Genomic DNA, 21,176 nt, shown 5'->3' with positions numbered 1-21,176 from the left:
CTCAATACTTTTCTTTATTTTTAAACAAATATGACTGCAGGTGAAGCCCTTGAAAGAGCTAGCTTTTAATTCACAAAATATAACCGCGACGATGACATCTCGTCAGTTTCAGGTCATGCTTGATGTCTTGACCCATCTTTTATTCGCTCGGTTTCCCAAGTAAGGGCACGGTTTTGCCATTAATTTTCCTTGTACTTTCTTAATCACCTTGTTTAACTTTGTTAAGGTCTCGTGTAATGCTGTAACATCAATTTCTGAATGTGCTGATATATTTTTTAAATAAATATTCCACTATTTTATGCCTCTTCAAGTAATTGTAAAATTTGTAATCAGGCCTCCGAGAGGCAATTTATTTCAGGATGACGAAGATGTGGAGGAGGAAGCAGATGCGGTGGTACCTGATGGTGTGGAAGAAGTTGAACTGGCAAGAGTGAACCTCGAACAGAAAGAAAGAATGCACAAGCTGCTCCTTGATGACATCAAGAAATTGTCCCTCTGTAATAACGGTACTGTCGAGAAAGATTTAGAGAAGGATGGTAATTTTTGGATGATCACTGGTGGAACAGCGGCATTGGTAAGGAATTCACCTTCAAAAACCTTTTTATTAGAACTATTTCTTACAATTTAGTAGGCAAACATATATCGTTCTGGCGACTCAACTAATATTTAATCCAAACCAGTAAGTTGCATCTCATAATAACACAGGCCGTGTCATTTTATTCGACCATTTATCTTTGTCAAAAAATTCAGCGTTTATATTCAAATCTCAGTGCTGCTCACTTACAATTCAAATTTGTGGGTTTTACCACGATCTGTTTTTTTTTCTATACCGTCTCTCCTATAAGGGATATGCGGGAGCATCAAATTCCTGTTAAGTTATCAATCTGTTTGTGACCCTTCATATGCTAATGCACATGTTTAAGTATAAACATTGCTTTAATCATGGTAATAATGTAACGTTTAATACATCCCTTTCTTTGTATCATCTTGATGTTATATGATAAAAGAAAACATCAATATTACGTGAACAGGTGCAAAGACTAAATAAAGAGCTTGTAGATGCAAAGAAGTCTAGAAAAGAGGCATCTGCTTCTTTGAGGGTGACTCTGAAAGAGGCTGCACAAATACGGCTACTGGAGAAAGAGAAGAACAAAAGTCCATCTTATGCAATGCGCATCTCTATGCAGATGACTAAAGTGGTCTGGGGAATGCTTGTGGATGGAAAAACTTTCGCTGAAGCTGAGATCAATGATATGGTATGTCTAAAATTATTCTAGGTGTTTGTCTGTGTGTAACAATGTTCTAGAGTATTTCTTTTTTCAAACTTAGTTAATGCATGACATATGACAAACCAAAGATAAGTATGATACTTGAATATTCCATTACCTAATTTCTACTTTAAGTAGATACCCTTTTCTGAAATAACTTAGTTTACTTAACCCAACAAGATGAAGTGTTATGAGCCTAGACCTCTAAGTACATGGTTAGGAATCAGCCAACTGGTGTTTTCATCCTGTTCTTGGTGATATTATGATTTTGACAATGTACGCTTCTTGATGTTACCTCCACACATGGTAAAGCCTAAGCATGTTTTTTTCAGAATACATTCCATCCTCAACAGTTTATCAAGAGCAATATGATATTTGAAGATTATGAAATGAGCCATTTCAGTTCAGAGGAAGGCAAAATCGTAATGTACCTAGAAACTAACCCAAATTTTCATTAATATGGCCAAGGAGGTGGCATTATATAACGGTATCTTTGCCTTAATCACCACAATCTGAATGGATTACCTATTCTAAGTTAAAGTTTGTTTGTATGCTAGTCTCCAAAGCTCGGCAGCTGCTATAGTTTTCAGGCACCTACAATATCCCCAAAATCAAAATTAATTTATTAGGAAAATATCTCTTATTTACTTTATCTTATGAACAAAGATAATAATGAGTTATTGTCTTAATGCAGATCTATGATTATGACAGAGATTACAAAGATATTGGTGTCTCTAGGTTCACTACCAAATTTTTTGTTGTGAGGAACTGTCTACCAAATGCCAAGTCTGATATGGTACTGTCAGCATGGAATCCTCCGTCCGAATGGGGAAAGTATGTATCTGCTTTTTTCCCTTTCTTAAGAACTTTGTATCTCACTTAATTGTACGATATGTCACCTTCTGCATCTCTTGACAAGAAACTATTTTGAAAATGAACACAGAAAGCCTTTATAGAGCTTACTGTTTCATGCTGTTATATATTACAAATGATGATCAACCACTCCACCCCAACTGGTCAATATAGCCATCCAGATCTGCACAATCAACATACCGAGACCCTCGCCTCCTATTATGGAAGTATTGGAAGAGAATTCAGTCCTTTGCTTTTATGTTGTATCTAAAAATTTAAAAATGTATATTGAAAAACATTTCAATATCACTTTTAATGTTTCAAAAGTTCGTATATCAGTTTTGGATGGGTACGTTCTACTCTCCAGATAGTCCTCTCTCTAATCGAGCTCTACTCAGGAAACAACTATGGTCATATAACAGGGTTGAGATTTTTGGATATTGTTTTTCCATTTAGCGATAACCTTGACAGGAGCTATTTCAATGTCCTGATCATTTGTAAAACTAGGTTTCTGGAGTTCCTGTGTTGGTACAGTGATGAATTTGTAGGTTGAGTTTACTAACAAACAGAGAATCTACCTTTAGACCCACTAGTTTGAATTTACCGATAAACAGAGGATCTAAAGGATTTAAACTTTAGATCCACTTTGAAACAATGAAGAAATGTAATGATAACGATATGTATTAATTGTTTAGTGCATAATAGGCGGTGTATAAACCATGCAAGTTGCTTGCGTCAAACTGATTCACATAATTTCATGGTACTAGCAATCTCTTCTCAAATGTCCCATATTGTTTTCATGACTGCAGAAAGGTGATGCTTGGAGTCGATGCAAGACAGGGAGCTCCAAAGGATGGAGATTCTCCTATAGAACTGTTCCAGGTAATCGAAGCTATATTCTATTTTAACTTCTCAACAGCTATGCCCAGAATATATGAGAACTTAGAACACGGCTTAATGACTTGGATGAAGAAGTGATTAATGACTGCAACATATACACTTTGATATAGTTAGACAGGCTTATAGAACTTTAGTGACCGATTAACTCCAGTTGGAAGATCATTATTGCCAAAATCCAGGACATTGAGTCTTTTTTGAAAAAATAAAATATGTGTGGCATGATTTTACATACATAGGATAGTCTGATGAAGTACTTATTATATCACATCTTGAATTAATATATTTGCAGAGCTTTCCTTCCACTTATACTACATGTAAACATGTGCCTCTTCCATGTAAATAGTAAATCTTTTTTTTTAATGGCTCAGTAACCATTTCAGTTACTAAAACTCTGCCCATGTTAAGAGTAGTTTCATGCCATTGGGCTAGTTCATATTCTTCTTGGGTAGGACATTTAAATTTTATTATATTCCAAATATATCATATTTTCAATGCTCTCCCTTCTCCTTTATGTAATGAAATCCATCAGTTTATTTCATTCAAATATCTATATATCAGTCTTTTAGTCGAGGATAAAAGGGTTTTCCAAGCCTTTTGTTTATTGCTAAATAAGGTTTTCCAAGCCTTTATGTCCACTGTGTATGTCAAACATTAGGAAACATGAAATCTTTGGAAATTTGTATCAACTGAAGCTTTTGTTAAAAGGTACAGTAATATGCCTTTGGAAGTGTATTTTGTGGAGTCTATACACAGGCATGACTACATTGCAAAGGATCTTTGTTCTCGATTGTTGAGTAGAATTACCTCTATGTCCGTTAGCACCATTATATGTTTATATGTTTTCTCGGAAACCCTTACTATTTTGGCGAAATTTGTAACTGGATTTCTTTAATGCATAAAGAGAATAAACACGAGAATTCTTGTTTCAGGCTGAAATTTACCCTTTAAAGATATATTTGGCAGAGACTATGTACAAAATGATATGGGGGTACTTATTTCCAGAAGAAAAACAAGACTCACAGCGGCGGCAGGTTACTTAGAACTCAGAAGCCCCAAACAATGAAAGTTCTTTTGAATAAATTTTATTGTTAGAAGTCAAGTGTTTGTAATTTATTCGTCGCTTTTTAGGAAGTTTGGAAGGTTTCAACTGCTGCTGGATCCAGACGACACAAGAAAGATGCTGATATTTCTAAATCAGGAGCTTCTGCTGCCCCTTCAAACTCTGCCAACAATCAGCCTTCAGCCTCCTCTGAATCATCCCAAGTAAGTTTCCCATGGTCTTGGATTCTTCTGATGGGAGTTGGTGCCGTACTATAAAAATGGCTCTGCAAGTTTTTAATTCTTGCAAAGGCCTGTACTGTATATGTCTGACCATGTAACCTTCTGGTAATTCATATTAATGGTGTTTAATGTTCGCGTTTTTTTCCTTTACTCGTGTGCTGATACTTCAATTGCTTGATGTGCAGGCATCAAAGTTTCTAAGCTCGAAATCTAATCCTGCTACAGGCTCAAACAGAGAGCTAAGACGAACATCTTCGTTTGACAGATCATGGGAAGAAACAGTTGCAGAGTCAGTAGCGAATGAACTTGTACTACAGGCTCATTCGTCAAGTTTGTCGTCATCAAAAACGGCACATCTTAGTGTTGATCAAGATGAACCTTCGAGAAGTAAATTAAAGGAATCCAAGCCCTCCAAATCTGGTCGTCCTTCTCAAGACGATAAAAAGGTGGGGAAGCCTCAGGATGAGAAAAAACCCAGTCCTCGGAAATTAAAGGAGTTTCGTAATATCCATATCAGTCAGGTTGGTTAAAAATTTAATGAAAAACCTTATCCTATTTTTCAGTTGATTAATATGTATTTCTGGGGATAGGTTGAGCTTCTGATAAGTTATGAAGGCTCCAGATTTTCTGTGAGTGATCTAAGGTTGTTAATGGACGAATTCCGTCGAGAAGAATTCACAGGCACATGGGGGAGACTCTTCTCAAGAATTAAGAAGCATATTGTTTGGAGTGTTCTCAAGTCATTCACCGGAATGCAGGCAAGTATTGGTTAAATAGTTAAGATCTTACAGTAAACATGCTGGTTACTGTTAATGTCAAATAGGCCACACTATATAGGGATATTAAATCCGAAATAATGTAGAAGGAACTCTAATTAAAAAAAAAAAAAAATAGAATGATGTGAGTAGAGGTCCCTTTAAGCACAATCTAAGTTGTTTGATGTCCTGATAACTGTTAACGCTCAAACGTTTGGGGTGAGTACTGATGCGGTCATAATGTTTTAACTCGGCCGTTCAATATATTTCGATTAGCCCTCGTACCTTATAGGTGACCATTGATCGTCAAGAGGATCTACAGCCATACAGAACATTTAGTTAAAAGTAATTCAAGATATTATAAACAAAAATAATAGAGAATATGTAAAAAAAATTATCAACTAGAATAGGACATTCCCCTTTGCTTAAAATTCAGCCAACCTCATGACATTGACTATATATGTCGAACCCCTAGACACATGTGGTAAGATTCCACATCATCTCTTATAAAATTAAAATAATATATTATAATTATAACAACTTAAAATAATAATTACATACTATATCTAAGATATAGCCAACCATTAGAGTAGATACCATCGATGCACAAAAGCCTTAAAGCATAACAGAATATATTTAAGATATAGCCAACCATTATACATAATAATGAGTCCCCCAAGCTATAATTTCATTACGAGAATTCTTCATTCCGTCTTGAGTACTCAAGGTCGACACTCGATCCTTAGACGCATATTTTAAATTGTATACATGTACAGTTTCGAGCTATAGACGAGTTCAACACTTAGACATGTGTGTAACAAAAAGCTCTGGCCATGGTTTTTTTTTGTGTGAATAGTGCTGGATCAATACTGCCGCTGCTATATAGTGTTTGATAAATAGGAAAACATTTAAAACCCTAGGAACAACTAAGAAACTGATGTAGAAAAGTAAGCTCGCTTTGATGCAGGACCAATATAAAGGAAAAAAATAAGAATGATCGTGTAAAAATTGAAATGATAGATATGGTGGATTACCATTGTATTGGGACAAATGTTGGTTGATGGTGCTTAAGTTTTTTCTTTCTTATCATAAATTTAATTTATTCTTCTAAAATAATGTTTACAGCAATAGAAATGATAGAAAATTCACCAAAATGGGCTCTTATGAAAGTTAAATAAGAGCTTAATCTATGAAAGTAGTGGAAGTTATTTTGATTCAGTTACAAATATTTGGTAACTTGCGTGTTATTGTATAAGCAGGGTAAAAAGTTTAAAGACAAATCACAGAGTCAGAGAGAAGTCATTGCGGCTAGTGTAGCTGAAAATGATCCCAGTTTAAGCGATGTTGAAGGTCTTTCGACAGGAAACCCTGAGCAGTTAGCCTGGCCTAGACGTCCTACTGATGGAGCAGGTGATGGATTTGTTACCTCCATAAGGGGTCTTTTTGGTACCCAACGCCGCAAGGCCAAGGCCTTTGTGCTTCGGACAATGAGGGGTGAAGCAGATAGCAAACAACAAGGTGAGTGGAGCGATAATGATGCAGAGTTCTCTCCGTATGCTAGGCAATTAACGATAAACAAAACCAAGAAGCTTATTAGACGTCACACAAAGAAGTTGCGCTCCAAAGGGCAGAAAGGTTTGTGCTTATTCATTCTTTCTGTAGCATGTAGACTACAGAGTGTAAGTTTGTTTCTGCTATGCATGATATCATTTGACTGACCACCTCTTCGGCATCAGGTATGCCTTTTCAGAAGACAGATGCACCTTCGTCGCCAGCAGGAGAGATTTCACCAGTTGGAAGCGATTCATCTAGTGGATCCTCCTCCTTTGGGGACTTCTATGAATAGAAAAGCTCGAGCGATCTCAAGATCATATATAACTGACCATTGTTAGTTTTTACTGCACTTCCAGTGTCACATGGTTTTGTTAAATTGTGTGGTTCTTTAACTCAACAAGATATGTTCTGCAGTAAATTTAATTAACACGACCCAAAAGACTGTTGTATCCAGAGAGGGAAAAAAAAAAAAAAAGAGGAGTAGAATAAATTTCAAAATTCCTTCATAGAAGTAAATGATAAATGTAAATGACGTATAAATTGGGCGATCTTTCCTTAGGAAAAGGGTCGGCCTCAACAAAGAACCCATGCCTAAAATAAAATAGAACCATAGAACCACTAAGGTTCTGCTACATAGATTTTCAGGATCTAAATCTAAATGCATGGTTTTTGCATCGTTGTGTGTGTTCAAAAATAATTTCAAAATATAATACATCATTAAAATGTTTTTTTATGTGAAATTCTGTTGCAGAAACCTAACTATTATTAAAAATACGGTTTTTCTAATGTGTGCCCAAGGGCACACAATAAGCACCAACTTTCATGAAAATGGCTTGTTTTGATTGGTGGAATTGATGTGAATGCAGGGGGGTCATTTATATTTATTATCCATCCACCAATCAAAAGCTAGTATTCTCATGGATGTTAGTGACTATTGTGTGCCCTTGGGCACATCATAGAAAATTCGTTAGAAATAAACTAATGGTTCTATGTCTAATGTTCCATGTGGAACATGACCAAATATCTGAATTCTAGTATCGAGCTTTTCTAGTATTAATCTGATTAATATATATCGAGAAAATACATATTTTTATGTAAAAGCTCGATATAAACACTTAGAATCATATATCTGATTAATCTGAATGAATCAAGTATCTGAATTCTAAATAAATAATAGTATTTGATATTTTTTGTGAAAACTATCTGAATGACAACTTTTTTTGATAAATATATAATCCTGTTATAAAACTTTAATCACATTTATTGATCATAAAAATATCATATGTGTATAATATGTTATACATATGATCTTGTTAAATATTCCTATATCCAAAATTACTAGTGTCTTTAATTTTGTGCACATAATTTGATGTGGAAAAAATAGATTTTTATAGATTATTTTTAAATTATTCTTTTTAAATGAAAATATAAATATTAAATTTTTATTAAGAATAAAATTGAAATATATAAAATAATATATAAAATAAATGTCCTGCGACTCAAATTAAGTAAAAGAATCAAAATATCATTTAAAAAAAATTAAATTATGATCTTCTTAGATGATACTCTGAAAATCGCTCAGTCAAGATTCTGGGAATGAATGGGTCAGCATATTTGAGATTGGCTCAGCAGTGTTTATTGTATGTCCAAACAAACTGAATGAGATGATTCGGTAAGATAGCTCTTATTCAGCTCCCTTCAGAAGTAAACAAATGACCTTAGGGGTGTACACGGGTTGGCGAAACCGACCAACCTGATCCAAACCGATCATATTTCGGTCGATTCAATCCGAAATTTTTTAACCCGATTAGTAATTGGATTGAAATAGTATTAACCCGATTTAATTGGGTTGGACATGGGTTTCGGATTTTATAAACCGATCCAACCCAACCCGATTGAAAAATATAGGAACATATTGAATTTATCCATCTCATCACATATTAGCCTAATCCAATTGGTTTTATTGTATTTATGTGCCCTAAATTTAATATATTAATTTTTGTTTGCTATTTAAATATATATGAAAATAATTTTATAAGTGAGGATATGAGATTAAATTTATGAATATATTTGTTTATTATTTGTTACTACTTTTTTTTATAACTAAATTCAATTTTATGTCTTTGACAAGATTGTTAAAGTAATTTTTAGTGTAAAAAATTGGATGTTGAAGACCTATTCGACACCGGCGATTATAACCAAACCAATCCGAACCGATCCAAACCGAAGTACTACAAATTGGTTTGGGTTACAAATTTATACGGTTCGGGTTGGGTTGAAATTTTGAAAACCCGATTTAATTGGGTTGGATCGATAAATTCCTCTAACCCGCCCAACCCGAACCGTGTACACCCCTAAATGACCCCCTAGACCAATAGAAAAGAGAGTGCCGGTGCAGAGCCTTCATTCTACCGCGTTACGAAAATGTTACGACGTCACTTAGCTCGACGTTGGGAGGGTAAGGGGGAACGCCATACTTACATAGAAGAACCGTTGTTTGTTGGCTTTCGAAGTTCCGACCTTTTGCTTTTTTACTAAAAAGTGGCAAAGCCGCTTTGCGCCACTAATAGACTGGGTTTTTTCCTCACTTTCGTATATATGTGAATTTGATTCATTCCATTCTTAGGGAGAAAAAAGATTTGCCGGAAACGAATGGGAGACCGGAGTAGTATCTTCATTAGTCGGAAGAAATTAGTCCCACTCATTTCATTCATTATTCAGTTCTTGCGGCGAGACATGACCCATAACAAACAAAGAGGGAAAGAAAGCAATGGCTAAAAATTGTCATTACATCAAGTTGCGCAACTCGGTCAAATTGAGTAAAAGAAGATCTGGATCTGAATTCATGGGCAGGTAAGAGAAAACCTTGGAAATTGAAACATCTTAGTAGCAAGTGAAAAAGAAATCAAAAGCGGTAGAATTGTTATTTTGATATTTAGAAGGGTGTATTCGATTAAGATTTTAATGAATTATTTTTTAATTTATGGATTTTAAGGGATTGTATTTGATTTTGTGTGGATTCTTGATAAAATGTCGCAGAGTTGATAGGATTTAAGCACAGTATTTCAAAATCTCATGGATTTTGGTGGGATTTTAAAAAACTTAAAATATATGGGAGAATCTCACAAAATCCATCATTTTATGAAATCCAAAAAAATCCATCAGCATTTGAATACCATAAGATTTTAATGGATTTTAAACAAGCCCAATTGAATACCATCAGATTTTAAAGCATTATTTAAAATCCTAGTTGAATACCACCAGATTTTGTATCATAATTTAAAATCCCAATTGAATACCTCAAGATTTTAATGAATTTCAAATAATCCCAATCGAATACCCTCGGATTTCATGAATGAAAAAAATATTATAAAATTCTAATCCAATACACCCCTGTTAACTTATACAATTTCTTTTTCTAAAATATTTAGGTTATATATCAAACTCATAACTCAAGTCGTTCAATAATACCAAGTAGATCATTGATTTTCACAAGCTCTTAGTCGACCCTCGACTTAGTAAAATGAATTAATAATATTAAATATGCCATCATCATTAAATTCTCTTAAATTTACAAGAATAAACCTTATGGATGGATATAATGCTGAAATGTTGGGAAATATATTGTTAAGTTGGATATTCGACAAATAAAGACTGAAAATAAAAATAAAAAAATTTTGACTAAAAATAAAATTATATAATAATAAAATTATGATTCGTATAATTTGTAATATCTATTAAAAACCTTTATTAATTCTTATATTGTTGTTGTCCGAAAATTTATCTTTATTTATCAAATATCCGACCAATCATCACATCAAATATCATGTCATCTGCTATGTTTTTCAGTCAAAAATTAGAGTGAATTTAGAGGGGTGTATTCGATTGAGATTTTAATGGATTCTTTTTAGTTTATGAATTTTAATGGATTGCATGTGATTTTGATTTTGTGCGGATTCTTGATAAAATGTCGCGAGTTGATAGGATTTAAGCACAATACTTCAAAATCTCATGGATTTTGGTGAGATTTCAAAAAACTCGAAATACATTGAAAAATACCACAAAATCCTTTATTATATGAAATCCAAAAAAATCCATCAGCATTTGAATACCATCAGATTATAATGGACTTTTAAACAATCACAAATGAATACTATCAGATTTTAAAGTATAATTTAAAAACCTAATCGAATACCACCAGATTTTGTAGTATAATTTAAAATCTCAATTGAATACCTCAAGATTTCAATGGATTTCAAACAATCTCAATCGAAAACTCTCAAATTTCATAAATGGAAAAAAACTTTAAAATCACAATCTAATACAGCCATGTTGCTTACGATGACTAATTTAACATAGTGATATCGTACCTTCTATAAATTTGTAACATGCTTGATTATTGAACGAATTTGATAATCAGTTTGATAATTAGGCCAATTAAGCCAATCAAATGTAAATTACACCTATAGGCATATACTAAAATGATTCTCATCTGACAAACAATATAAATTTAACTAGCACATGTTCATTTTAGTTGGCGGAATCGAATGAAGAACAAGATGAAAAATGAGGTAGAAAATTCACCACAATCTTCTTCTGCAAGTGGGCAAAAATCAACATCATCATCATCATCATTTCCATTAAGTTTTCGGGAGATAGCTGGAGCATGCGGCGTCGTTTTGGGATTGCTTGGTGGGCTTTTGTGTGTTTACTTTACAATGCCTGTTTCTGATTATAGCTTCCTCAAGCTTCCTAAAACACTTGAAGATCTTCAAATCTTAAGGTATAAAAATCTTGCCTTTATTTATTTTTCTGGGTTCATCTTTTAATTTGTTTTTAATAAGATTTTTTATTATAGATGCATTTTGTTGACTTAGATCTACTATTTCTCAAGGTCTTTTTTCGTTGACTTGGTCGCTGATGGAAATTATTTACTCTTGTTCATTAAATGATCTGTTGTTGTGAGAAGTGAACAAGTAGCATTTTATGCATAAAATTGGGTGGGAGCGGAATTTATTTGTTAAGTGACCGATTCTTCTAAAATTGTTGGAGGGAGTGCTTAATTGTACGATTGAGGGGAGTTTTGAAAAGTGTAAAATATTGTTCTTCGAACACCTTGAGGTTTTAGATGGACTGGTTACTAATTGGTATTTGAATGTCAGTTGCTGTAAGCTACTAGGAATTTATTATTTTCAGCTACCATTGGATATTAATTTTGGCATACTTTGTTCTGCTGGATAAAGTCTGCATCTGAGTAAATTATTGGTTTCGGGTCTTCTAATTAAAGGTTTACTCTACGTTGGTGGGATCTAATTAATAATTATTTGAAATGGATGCTTCTACAGAGATCACCTGGAGAGCTACACAAATGACTACACCATTCAGGTTCTGGTGGGATACTGCATGGTTTACATCTTTATGCAGACTTTCATGATTCCGGGAACTGTTTTCATGTCATTGCTTGCGGGTTCCCTCTTTGGAGTCTACAAAGGTGTAGCCTTGGTTGTGTTCACTGCTACAGCAGGTGCATCATCGTGTTATTTCCTGTCTAAGTTAATTGGCCGTCCCCTTGTCTTCTTTCTATGGCCTGATAAGCTGAATTTCTTTCAATCCCAGGTGAATGCCAACTCTTCCCTTTACACTCGTATTAGCTGTGTGAACCAAATAATTTAACATGAATCTCTTTACTTGATCAGGTAGCTAAAAGACGTAACGGGCTGCTGAACTACATGCTTTTCCTAAGAGTCACCCCAACTTTGCCAAATACATTTATCAATGTCGCTTCACCAATTGTGGATGTACCTTTCCATATCTTCTTTTTCGCAACTTCAGTTGGGCTCATTCCTGCTGCTTTTGTCACTGTCAGGGTATTCTTTCATCTACTAAAGGCTTCTTTTATGCTTGCTCTGTCAAATTTTTTTATATAGTTGCTCAAATTGACTGATGGAAAGATCTCTACTTGAAGGTAGACGTGAGTGGGTGTTTTGCTAGGTGTAATTTTTATGCATTGAAACAAAGTTGAATACAATGTTTTAAAAGCGTGGACACTGCTCTTATTTTCTTTGTTATCTTCTCAGGCTGGAATAGCCTTAGGCGACTTGCACTCGATGGGTGACCTCTATGACTTCCAATCAATGGCCACTTTATTTCTAATTGGAATCGTTTCAGTGACACCAACATTGATGAGCAACAAAGACAAAACATAGATTTTTTTTTTTTCATTCAATATATTGGACTACTGATATGCCAAAAGTTGCTGCGAGCCCAACTTGGCAATTGGCATCACAGTTCTGTACAGATCAGCGATCACACAAGTCAATGGTGGTGGAGCTTGGATTCAGTGTACAGATAACGTGTTTGATTCTTCCTGCCCGAGTCTAGTAGTTGGATCTGCAGGATGCTTTTCGCCTAAAAGTATATCTTTCTGTATAATTTTATATTATCTGTTTAAATCTCGCATATTTCAAGTTGTTAACAGATGTGTCATCATATAACTGATGTAACCACTGCTCTTTTTCTGTTGTAAAAACATAAATCATAATGCAGAGAGAAACATTACTAGAAAGAACTATTATAAGTGCCTTTATGAGACAGAATTTTAGCAGATGGGATTTAGCTGGCTGTGTAAACAGTCCTGACCATGGATAGCCAGGGACCAGGGCCCTATCCCATATAAGATAGAAGCTGACACATTACCAATACCATTGATGAAACAGTGTGAAGTTTCAACCACTATAATGCAATATTGCAATGTCCATAAGGCCCCAAGGAACTGTTATAAACAATGCCAAAGTTTGAACCACTGTGATCAAGGGATTCAATTTTTCCTCATTCCTTCGATTATAACTTATTCCTCAAATTATACAGGTTGGAGGATGAATAGCTAATCTGTTGGATTTGCTCTCGGTACTAGTATCTGCGTCCTCCCTATCTTTCAAAGTTGCAATTTTATTGACTCTATTTGACAAATATACTGTATGTTCATTTGGAGTCATAAAATTGAATTTGACTTGCCTGAAATTATCAAACAGAGCTAACTACTCTGATAATGTAATGTTGTCAACCCTGAAAGAAGTCTAAACAAGCTATAGAGAATCATTTACAATCCTGGAGAAAGGTTCAAATAAAGCATTAGCTGAGAAATTATTGGCTTGAATGTCAAATACAAGCATTAATAATAGAGGACACAAATTAAAATACAAGAACTCTATCGATAACCATACAACCAAATCTAAGACCACCACTCAAGATGCTAATGTGCACTACCAAGATTCAAATAACATAACACACTCAGGTATCCCTATTCATTCTCTGTCGATTATAGCTCGATGAGAAATTTGAGGGACATTTCTAGTAGTCTGTTCGGATGCTGTGGCAAGGCCTTGCAACATTTTTAATATCTCAGTTGTGTCTTCCAAGTAATACTTGGCCTTGCTCGGCTTTTGGCCGACAGTGCAAGCAAAAACTTCAGCAACTGGGGACAAAGACGGACCTGCCATAGCACTCATGATGACCTCAAACATATCTTCATCTGAACGATCATCCCCGACACAAAGTACAAAATCCGGAAGCATTCCTTTCTCCTGCATTGTTTCCAAGAGGCGTTCTGCCACAAGACCTTTGCTGACACCCTGTTTAATTGAATTCAGGAGTAGAGCAGGTAATAAGCATCTCTGGAAGCATAAGAGGCTGAGAGCTAATATTTAGATATCCGAATATCTTTTGTCTGGAAAACTATGTTGATAGAAAAAAAGTAGGGAAGCACCATTTAGGCTGTGAATTCGTAAATATCAACACAAGGAAATTCCCTTTTCCGTAAATGGTTTTTGTAAGTTCATTTGCCATTTATTTTGTTTCTAAACAAACATGTTACTGAGAATATTATTGAAACCTAGCATTATAAAGCGCATTTGTTCTTTCTTTTCTTTTTTTGCGCGTGCGCATATACCAATTCATCTAACACCTTCATTACTTAAAGCACAGATGTTCTTAACAAATCGATGACAGGTTGAGGAAGTGGGCACCTCAGAGCCTTGACCATAAATCATTGATCAGCCTCTATAACTGATATGGTCTTATGTTCCAAAACATCATATTCCTTATGTGACTAACATATTAGAGGACAGACTATGCAACAATATTATCTGGGAACAAAGTTTTAAACAAATCTACAACCCATTACTTTTTAGATCTGTAACTAGCTGTACGAGTAAAATAAATTATAAGACAACAAAAAGTGAATATATAACTGACCTGAGGTTTAACTTCTACAATGTTTAGGCCACTCTTAACAGAAACAGGTTCATTTGCTAGAACACTCTCCAAGTGATCCAAAAGCTCCTTAGCCTGGCATGACCCAAAATCAGGATCTGCAAACTGGTAGTTCCAGACAAGTGCACTCTCTCTGGCCTCTATGGTGGAACCATCAGTAGTTTCCGTGTAGAGTTTCATTACTGGCTCAGCAATCTGTTTCCAGTAGAGATCTGGGAGAGTAACACAAGTTTCCCATTCTACATCTGCATTCGGCCTAATAGGAGAGAAGAGATAAGGACTTTTGTTTCAAAATACTGTATACGAGATGTCGAATAAACTCACTAGCAATGATCCTTGGGGAGACCACTTCACAAAAGAAAAAGAAGCAGATTTATTAACAAGGCTTTCAAGTAAAGACGGGAGTAGAAGTCCGTCCCACTACTAACTTGCAAAAAGCCTAAAATTAACTAAATTACGTCATAGCGCACATTTTCTGTAAAGGCCTTCTTGAACCTAAACTATCTTTTAAAGGAAGAATTTTTCTATGTTTTGAAGCGTATTAAAATTAGGATGTGTACAAACATTAGCCTTCTGTCATTTTTGTGAACATAAAGCTAATTAAGACTTATGTTATGAAATTTCAATTAAAAAGACCTTGCAGGTTTTACTAATAAGCCCAAGGAGGTCCGAATATACAAATATCAGAGGCTTGGCTTTTGAAGAGTCATACCTCAGAAAATAACCATGCTCTGCTGCAAGTCCTAATTTTCCACAAGAAGAGAACCATTCAGTTAATGTCTTCTTATCCTTTCCACTGACAATGAACACTACATTCTTGGGATCCCTGCACAGATTGTTTAACATTCCAAGAGCTTCCGCATTTGGACTCTCACAGATTGAACGCTGCATCATCATTGTACCATCGTAATCCAAAAGAATTGCACGATTTTTCGTTCTCTTATAAGCAGACACAATATGATCAACTGAGAGCTTCCTAAAATTTGGATCCAAAGCAATTACTCGGAATCCTAAACCAAAACCTATACCCCAGCACCTTCTCCTCACATGATCCCTACATGCCCTTTCAAGATCTTGCAAGAAACTGCGTGTCCAATATGGAACATCATGGGTGCTCACATATCGGTAGTGCTTGTCATGGCGCAATTGTTTTTCTGACTCAGAAACGATCAAGGCAGAATCCATAGCTTCAGATACAGCATCAATATTCCATGGATTAACTCGAATTGCTCCACTAAGTGATGGAGAGCACCCAATAAACTCAGACACAACCAGCATGCTCTTCTTTGGTGCTGATGGATCGAGGGCTAAGGTATCATCCAGCTTACTGGTTCCCTGGCGGCATATAATATATTCATATGGTATTAGATTCATCCCATCTCTCACAGCTGTGACAAGACAACACTCAGCAATTACGTAATAAGCAATTCTCTCGTAGAACTCAAGTGGGGTATCTATCAATACTACTGGCTCATATCCGGGTCTTCGAAATGTCCTATTTATTCTTTCTATTGTTGCACGAGTTTCAGACTGGACCTCCTGTACATCTTTACCACGGCCTCTGGCAGGGTTTGCAATTTGAACCAAAACAACTTTGCCCCTCTTTTCAGGATGCTGTGCCAGTAAATGTTCAAAGGCCAAAAGTTTTAAACTAATACCCTTAAAAATGTCCATATCATCAACCCCAAGCAACACAGTCTGATCCCCAAACTGGTTTTTTAATTCAGCAACCCTATGTTCAGTCTCAGGAAGATCCAATACTGATCGAAGTTGTCCCATATGAATCCCAACAGGGAGAATCTTAATGCTCACAGTGCGACCATAATGCTCAAGACCGATGTAACCTCGCTTAGACTGATAAGAAAGACCAAGCATTCTACTACAACAAGAAAGAAAATGCCTTGCATAATCAAAAGTATGAAAACCAATAAGATCAGAGTTGAGGAGTGCTCTTAAAATCTCGTCTCTTACAGGCAGGGTTCGATAAATCTCTGAAGATGGAAATGGACTGTGGAGGAAAAAACCAAGCTTCACCCTGTTAAACCTCTTCCTCAGAAATGTCGGCAGGACCATCAAATGGTAATCATGAACCCAAACAAAATCATCATCAGGGCTAATCACTTCCATTACTTTGTCTGCAAATATCTTGTTTACCGAAACATAAGCTTGCCATAGAGACCTATCGAAACGGCCACCAAGATCGGGGGAGAGTGGAAGCATGTAGTGAAACAGTGGCCAGAGTTGCTGTTTACAGAAACCGTGATAGTATTTACTGAAAAGGTCAGGAGGCACAAAAGCAGGCACACATTTGAATGTTTCAAGCAAAGTTTGGGCAACATCTTCTTGCTCATTCAGATCAATCTCTTCTTTTAGACACCCAACATAAATAACCTCCACGTCTTCTGCAAGGCCATCTTTTAGCTGCCTAAGAAGAGAATCCTCATCCCAACTAAAATTCCACCCTCCACTATCAGATCTTCTATGTGCCCGGAGTGGAAGCTGGTTTCCCACAATAATCATCCTCTCTGTTGAGACCGAAGACGGAGCATCAGATCCCACACTATTTGCACCCTCATCATCTAGCTCAGACAATACCCCAGCAACAGTTGCAACTCTTGACAGCTTCTTCCCCCCTCGACCAAAACTTGGTGAATTGCCAGAAGTAAGATCAAACAGGTTCGAATATGATCTCGAAACCATTTCTAACACCTATCAACAAAGATTAATCCAATTTCAAGACACCAAATAAAGGGTATCCCCAATAATTGCTTAAAAACTGCACAACCCTCAATTCAAGAATATAATAGTAACAAGAATATAAATTCAACAATCATCTAATAAACTTACACATACACTGATGAGCTACTAATTTGTGGAACCAAGATTCAATGATTACAATCAAACCCTTCAAATTTACTTTCTAAAAACAACTAAACCATCTAAAGAAAACACTCAAATATTCCTCCACAAAGTGGGCATGCAACAAACAAGAACACCTTTTTAACTTTTTTCATCACCACCATTAAATAAAGAATTATCAACACTAAACTAGCTAGTGAACTGAAGCTTACCTTTCAAGTTTCCACTAATTATTTGAGCACAAAACTATGAAAGATTCTCACTTTATACATACATGAGTGCTCAAGTGTTTAAGTGTTTAAAAACAAAACAGAATGAATGGTAGTTGAACTGAAGAGTGGTGAGATGAGACCCTGTTGTATGTTGAAGTGTAAGCAATTATAAAAAATAATAATTGTGATTTCATTTTTGGCATATAAATACAAAAGAGATGTCTTTTCACAAAGCATTTGATTCTCTTTCTCTTTCATTCTTTAATCAAGTCTCACCTCACTATGGGTGTATGTTATGAAAAGTGAGATAAAAGTACATTTATTACTCTATTTCTCCCAACTCCTTTGTAATTTTTTGACTTTTTTTCATTTTAGCTGCTCTTATTTTACAAATTTCAGAATAATATATTTTGCTTGAAATCTTGAATAAATTTGGAGAATCTTAAGCAAATGCAGGTACATTAGAAATACTTCGGGGTTGTGTATTTTGGAAATTACATGGTCAAACTTTTTCTTTTAGAAATAAAAACAAATTTAATATTTATTATTCAAATATATCCAAGATAAGAATATTTGAATGAAATTCATTGTGTGTGTATGCATATATAATGATTAGAGAATCACTAATCATACACTTCTTGCATTTTTATAAATTTATAATGTTAGATTAGAATATTTTTATATGAAGAGCGATATTGTTCATGTTGTTTGTATTTTTGTTAGACCTCTACCGACAAAAGACTAATAAATATAGTTGAAATTTTTAAAAGACAAAATATATTTAATGAAAATATTTTAAAACAAATGCATAGTTTAGATGGTTTTGTCAAATTCAGAACAAATGTATGTATATTGATATCTGAATCAAGTTGAGAATACGATTTGAATATTGATTCGATTTGGATACATTTCTTTGCTCATAATTTGAGTTAAGTCAAATCAGTTAAAAAAGTTAAATAAGAGAATCTCGTATTTAATTGATTAATTATCCATGATTGAACTTATTATTCACGATTAAACTTAAAGTTATATAATTAACTGTTTATTCACCAGGTAAATAATAATTCTAATTCACGATTGAACAATATATGTGAATTCAGATCCAAAATTCAACCAAAATTACATTCAAGTTGAGCACATTTTTTTACCCTCAAACTAACTTGAGTCAAGTTGAAATTTGACGAAGAAATAAAATACTCAAGTCAAATCTCAGATAGACCTCTAAACTCTCAATCTTGGCGAGGTCGACCGCCTTGAGCACTTAGACCGGCCAAGGGAGAGCCGAGAGCCCGAGCACCCAAAGCCAAGCGCTTAATCAACCTAGGTCAGGTCGAGCGCCTTGAGCGCTCATACCAAGTCAAAGGAGAGCCGAGCGCCTAAAATAAAAGTGTCTGAGCATCCGAGATCAAGCGTCCTCCGCGCCAAGGGGCTGAATGCGGGGATGCCGAGCGATCTCTTTGATGTTGAAGGGGAGGAACCTCGAGAGCCGAACCTAGGGTAGACTGGCGCCCTTAAATCAATCTTTACGAGGTTCGGCGCCTTGAATCTCACAGTCCAAGGTAGAGCTTAGCATCTAAAGCGAAATGCCCAAGCGTTGGACAACGTCGCTGAGGTTGAAAGCCCCAAACCTTAAAGCGCCCGACCTGGGCACTTCCTAGAATCTCGGGCAATGCAAACAAAGTTTGTTCAGCCTTGTTAAGGTCAAACCGAGCCATTGGAGGAAGGTCTATGCTTGTTCAACTTAGCAGTGTGAATAAGATTTGTTCGACCTCGTTTGAGGTCGAACTGAGCACCTGAAACGAGGTCTACATTTGTTCAACTTAGACAGTGCAAATAAGTTCTATTCGATCTCGTTTGAGGTCGAACCGAGCCCTTAGATAGAGGTCTACTCTTGTTTGACTTGCCCACTGCAAATTGAGAGCCTAGAACGAGGTTTACACTTGTTCAACTTGGGCAGTGCAAACTGAGCCCCAAAATCGAGGTCTACACTTCTTCGACTTGGCCAGTTCATACCAGATTTGTTCGAGGTCTACATGTGTGTTTACCTGGTGGCTGTGAATGGGAGTTATCCGACTTCATTTGAGGTCTAAACTTGACAGGGAATTAAAAATTTCAAAAATGCTGAAAAAAAACATAAAATTCAGTATTAACTTGATAGAAATTATATAAATTACCAATAAATCTTGAAGAAATTCTAAAATTCAGGATAAATCCTGAAAAATTGGAATTATATTTTTGATTATTTTGGGAAATTATTTAAAGGCTCAAAAAATTCTAAAAAATTAGAACTAAATCATAAAATTATGCCCCAGGGAAAATATGAAACCCGAGGCACAATTATTAATAAAAATACTTGTTGTACAACTTAAAAGAGTGTTTTCTTCATATAAAAGACTTATAAAATTATAAAAATGACTCGTAAAGTCAGATAAAAGTCTCGGAATGTCAGATTAAAGACTTGTAAAGTCATATAAAAGGTTTGGAAAATTGTATAAAAGGCTCAAAAAATAGATAAAAGAGTCAGATAAAAGGTTCGAAAGTCAGATAATAGCCTCAGAAAGTCATATAAAAAGCTCTAAAACTTTCGAAAAGTTCCAAAGAAACTTATCTAACGGGGACAAATCATAGAGGTCATAAACAAATCCTAACTGTGTTTGGATTATTAAAAGGCCTAAAAAGAAATAAAGCCCAGTTAAAAGATTCTGAATTGTGATTTATTAATTAATTTCATAATTATCAATATAGGCTAAGTAAAGCCCACTGGACATCCACGCTGTCAACCCCCACCCCCACCCCCACCCCCACCCCCCCAAAAAAAAAAGATCCATAACTTCAGATTCTAACTCTTCAGAGATGATTATGTGAAGTCCTAGATAATTATCAACGACTCAGGATTATGATCAATGGACAATTTGACTCCGATACGAACTCTAAAACCTACTTCTAATCATTTTGTAACATTTAAGATGTTTATAGAAAGAGCTCTATCCCTCAAAACTGGAATTGTGATTTTTAACTTGATTCTTTACTCCGGTGAAGATACTGTTTGGTCAGAATTCATAAGGATATTCGAATAATTATAGTTTATTAATTGGTTGATCGGGCGCGTGGGAAATTCAAGTATTACAATAAGGGAAAGATAATTTTTTTTAATATATATATATATATAGATGAAGTTGCTTAGTTCTTATAAAACATTTTTGTTTAAGTTTGTTCTTAATAAA

The 21,176-nt window shown here is 35.2% G+C and overlaps 3 protein-coding genes across 6 annotated transcripts; 2 read left to right on the top strand and 1 right to left on the bottom strand.

Annotated features, from left to right (window-relative positions):
* Window positions 1–22: 22 nt before the first annotated feature.
* LOC108192415 (protein SABRE) lies at window positions 23–7,064 on the top strand. The gene is made up of 11 exons (XM_017373137.2): window positions 23–159; window positions 334–574; window positions 1,032–1,256; window positions 1,963–2,102; window positions 2,930–3,002; window positions 3,950–4,051; window positions 4,149–4,283; window positions 4,487–4,822; window positions 4,892–5,059; window positions 6,316–6,691; window positions 6,793–7,064. Exons 1-11 carry the CDS (start codon window positions 92–94, stop codon window positions 6,900–6,902), a joined length of 1,974 nt encoding a protein of 657 aa, XP_017228626.2. The 5' UTR covers window positions 23–91; the 3' UTR covers window positions 6,903–7,064.
* Window positions 7,065–11,016: 3,952 nt separating this feature from the next.
* LOC108192553 (uncharacterized membrane protein At4g09580) lies at window positions 11,017–13,192 on the top strand. Of its 2 annotated transcripts, none has more exons than XM_017373134.2 (4): window positions 11,017–11,393; window positions 11,956–12,226; window positions 12,307–12,477; window positions 12,688–13,192. In XM_017373134.2, exons 1-4 carry the CDS (start codon window positions 11,158–11,160, stop codon window positions 12,814–12,816), a joined length of 807 nt encoding a protein of 268 aa, XP_017228623.1. In that variant the 5' UTR covers window positions 11,017–11,157; the 3' UTR covers window positions 12,817–13,192. The 2 variants fall into 2 exon arrangements, with proteins under 2 accessions (XP_017228623.1, XP_063944933.1); XM_064088863.1 differs by having other exon boundaries at window positions 11,053–11,393; window positions 12,307–12,575; window positions 12,688–12,826.
* A 536-nt stretch (window positions 13,193–13,728) lies between these two features.
* On the bottom strand, window positions 13,729–18,132 carry LOC108192656 (alpha,alpha-trehalose-phosphate synthase [UDP-forming] 5). Of its 3 annotated transcripts, none has more exons than XM_017373141.2 (4): window positions 17,953–18,132; window positions 15,594–17,590; window positions 14,864–15,137; window positions 13,729–14,241 (listed from the first exon to the last, which is right to left on the bottom strand). In XM_017373141.2, the coding sequence occupies exons 2-4, from the start codon at window positions 17,579–17,581 to the stop codon at window positions 13,915–13,917; spliced, it is 2,589 nt and encodes an 862-aa protein (XP_017228630.1). In that variant the 5' UTR covers window positions 17,582–17,590; window positions 17,953–18,132; the 3' UTR covers window positions 13,729–13,914. The 3 variants fall into 3 exon arrangements, with proteins under 3 accessions (XP_017228630.1, XP_017228631.1, XP_017228632.1); XM_017373142.2 differs by lacking the exon at window positions 17,953–18,132 and adding an exon at window positions 17,729–17,941; XM_017373143.2 differs by lacking the exon at window positions 17,953–18,132 and adding an exon at window positions 17,735–17,872.
* Between the last annotated feature and the right edge of the window lie 3,044 nt (window positions 18,133–21,176).

This window comes from Daucus carota, chromosome 3 (genome assembly GCF_001625215.2).
Source record: "Daucus carota subsp. sativus chromosome 3, DH1 v3.0, whole genome shotgun sequence".
In the NCBI taxonomy this organism is placed as follows: domain Eukaryota; kingdom Viridiplantae; phylum Streptophyta; class Magnoliopsida; order Apiales; family Apiaceae; genus Daucus; species Daucus carota.
Note: the sequence above shows the minus strand (reverse complement) of the source record. Positions and strands in the feature narration are given on the sequence as shown.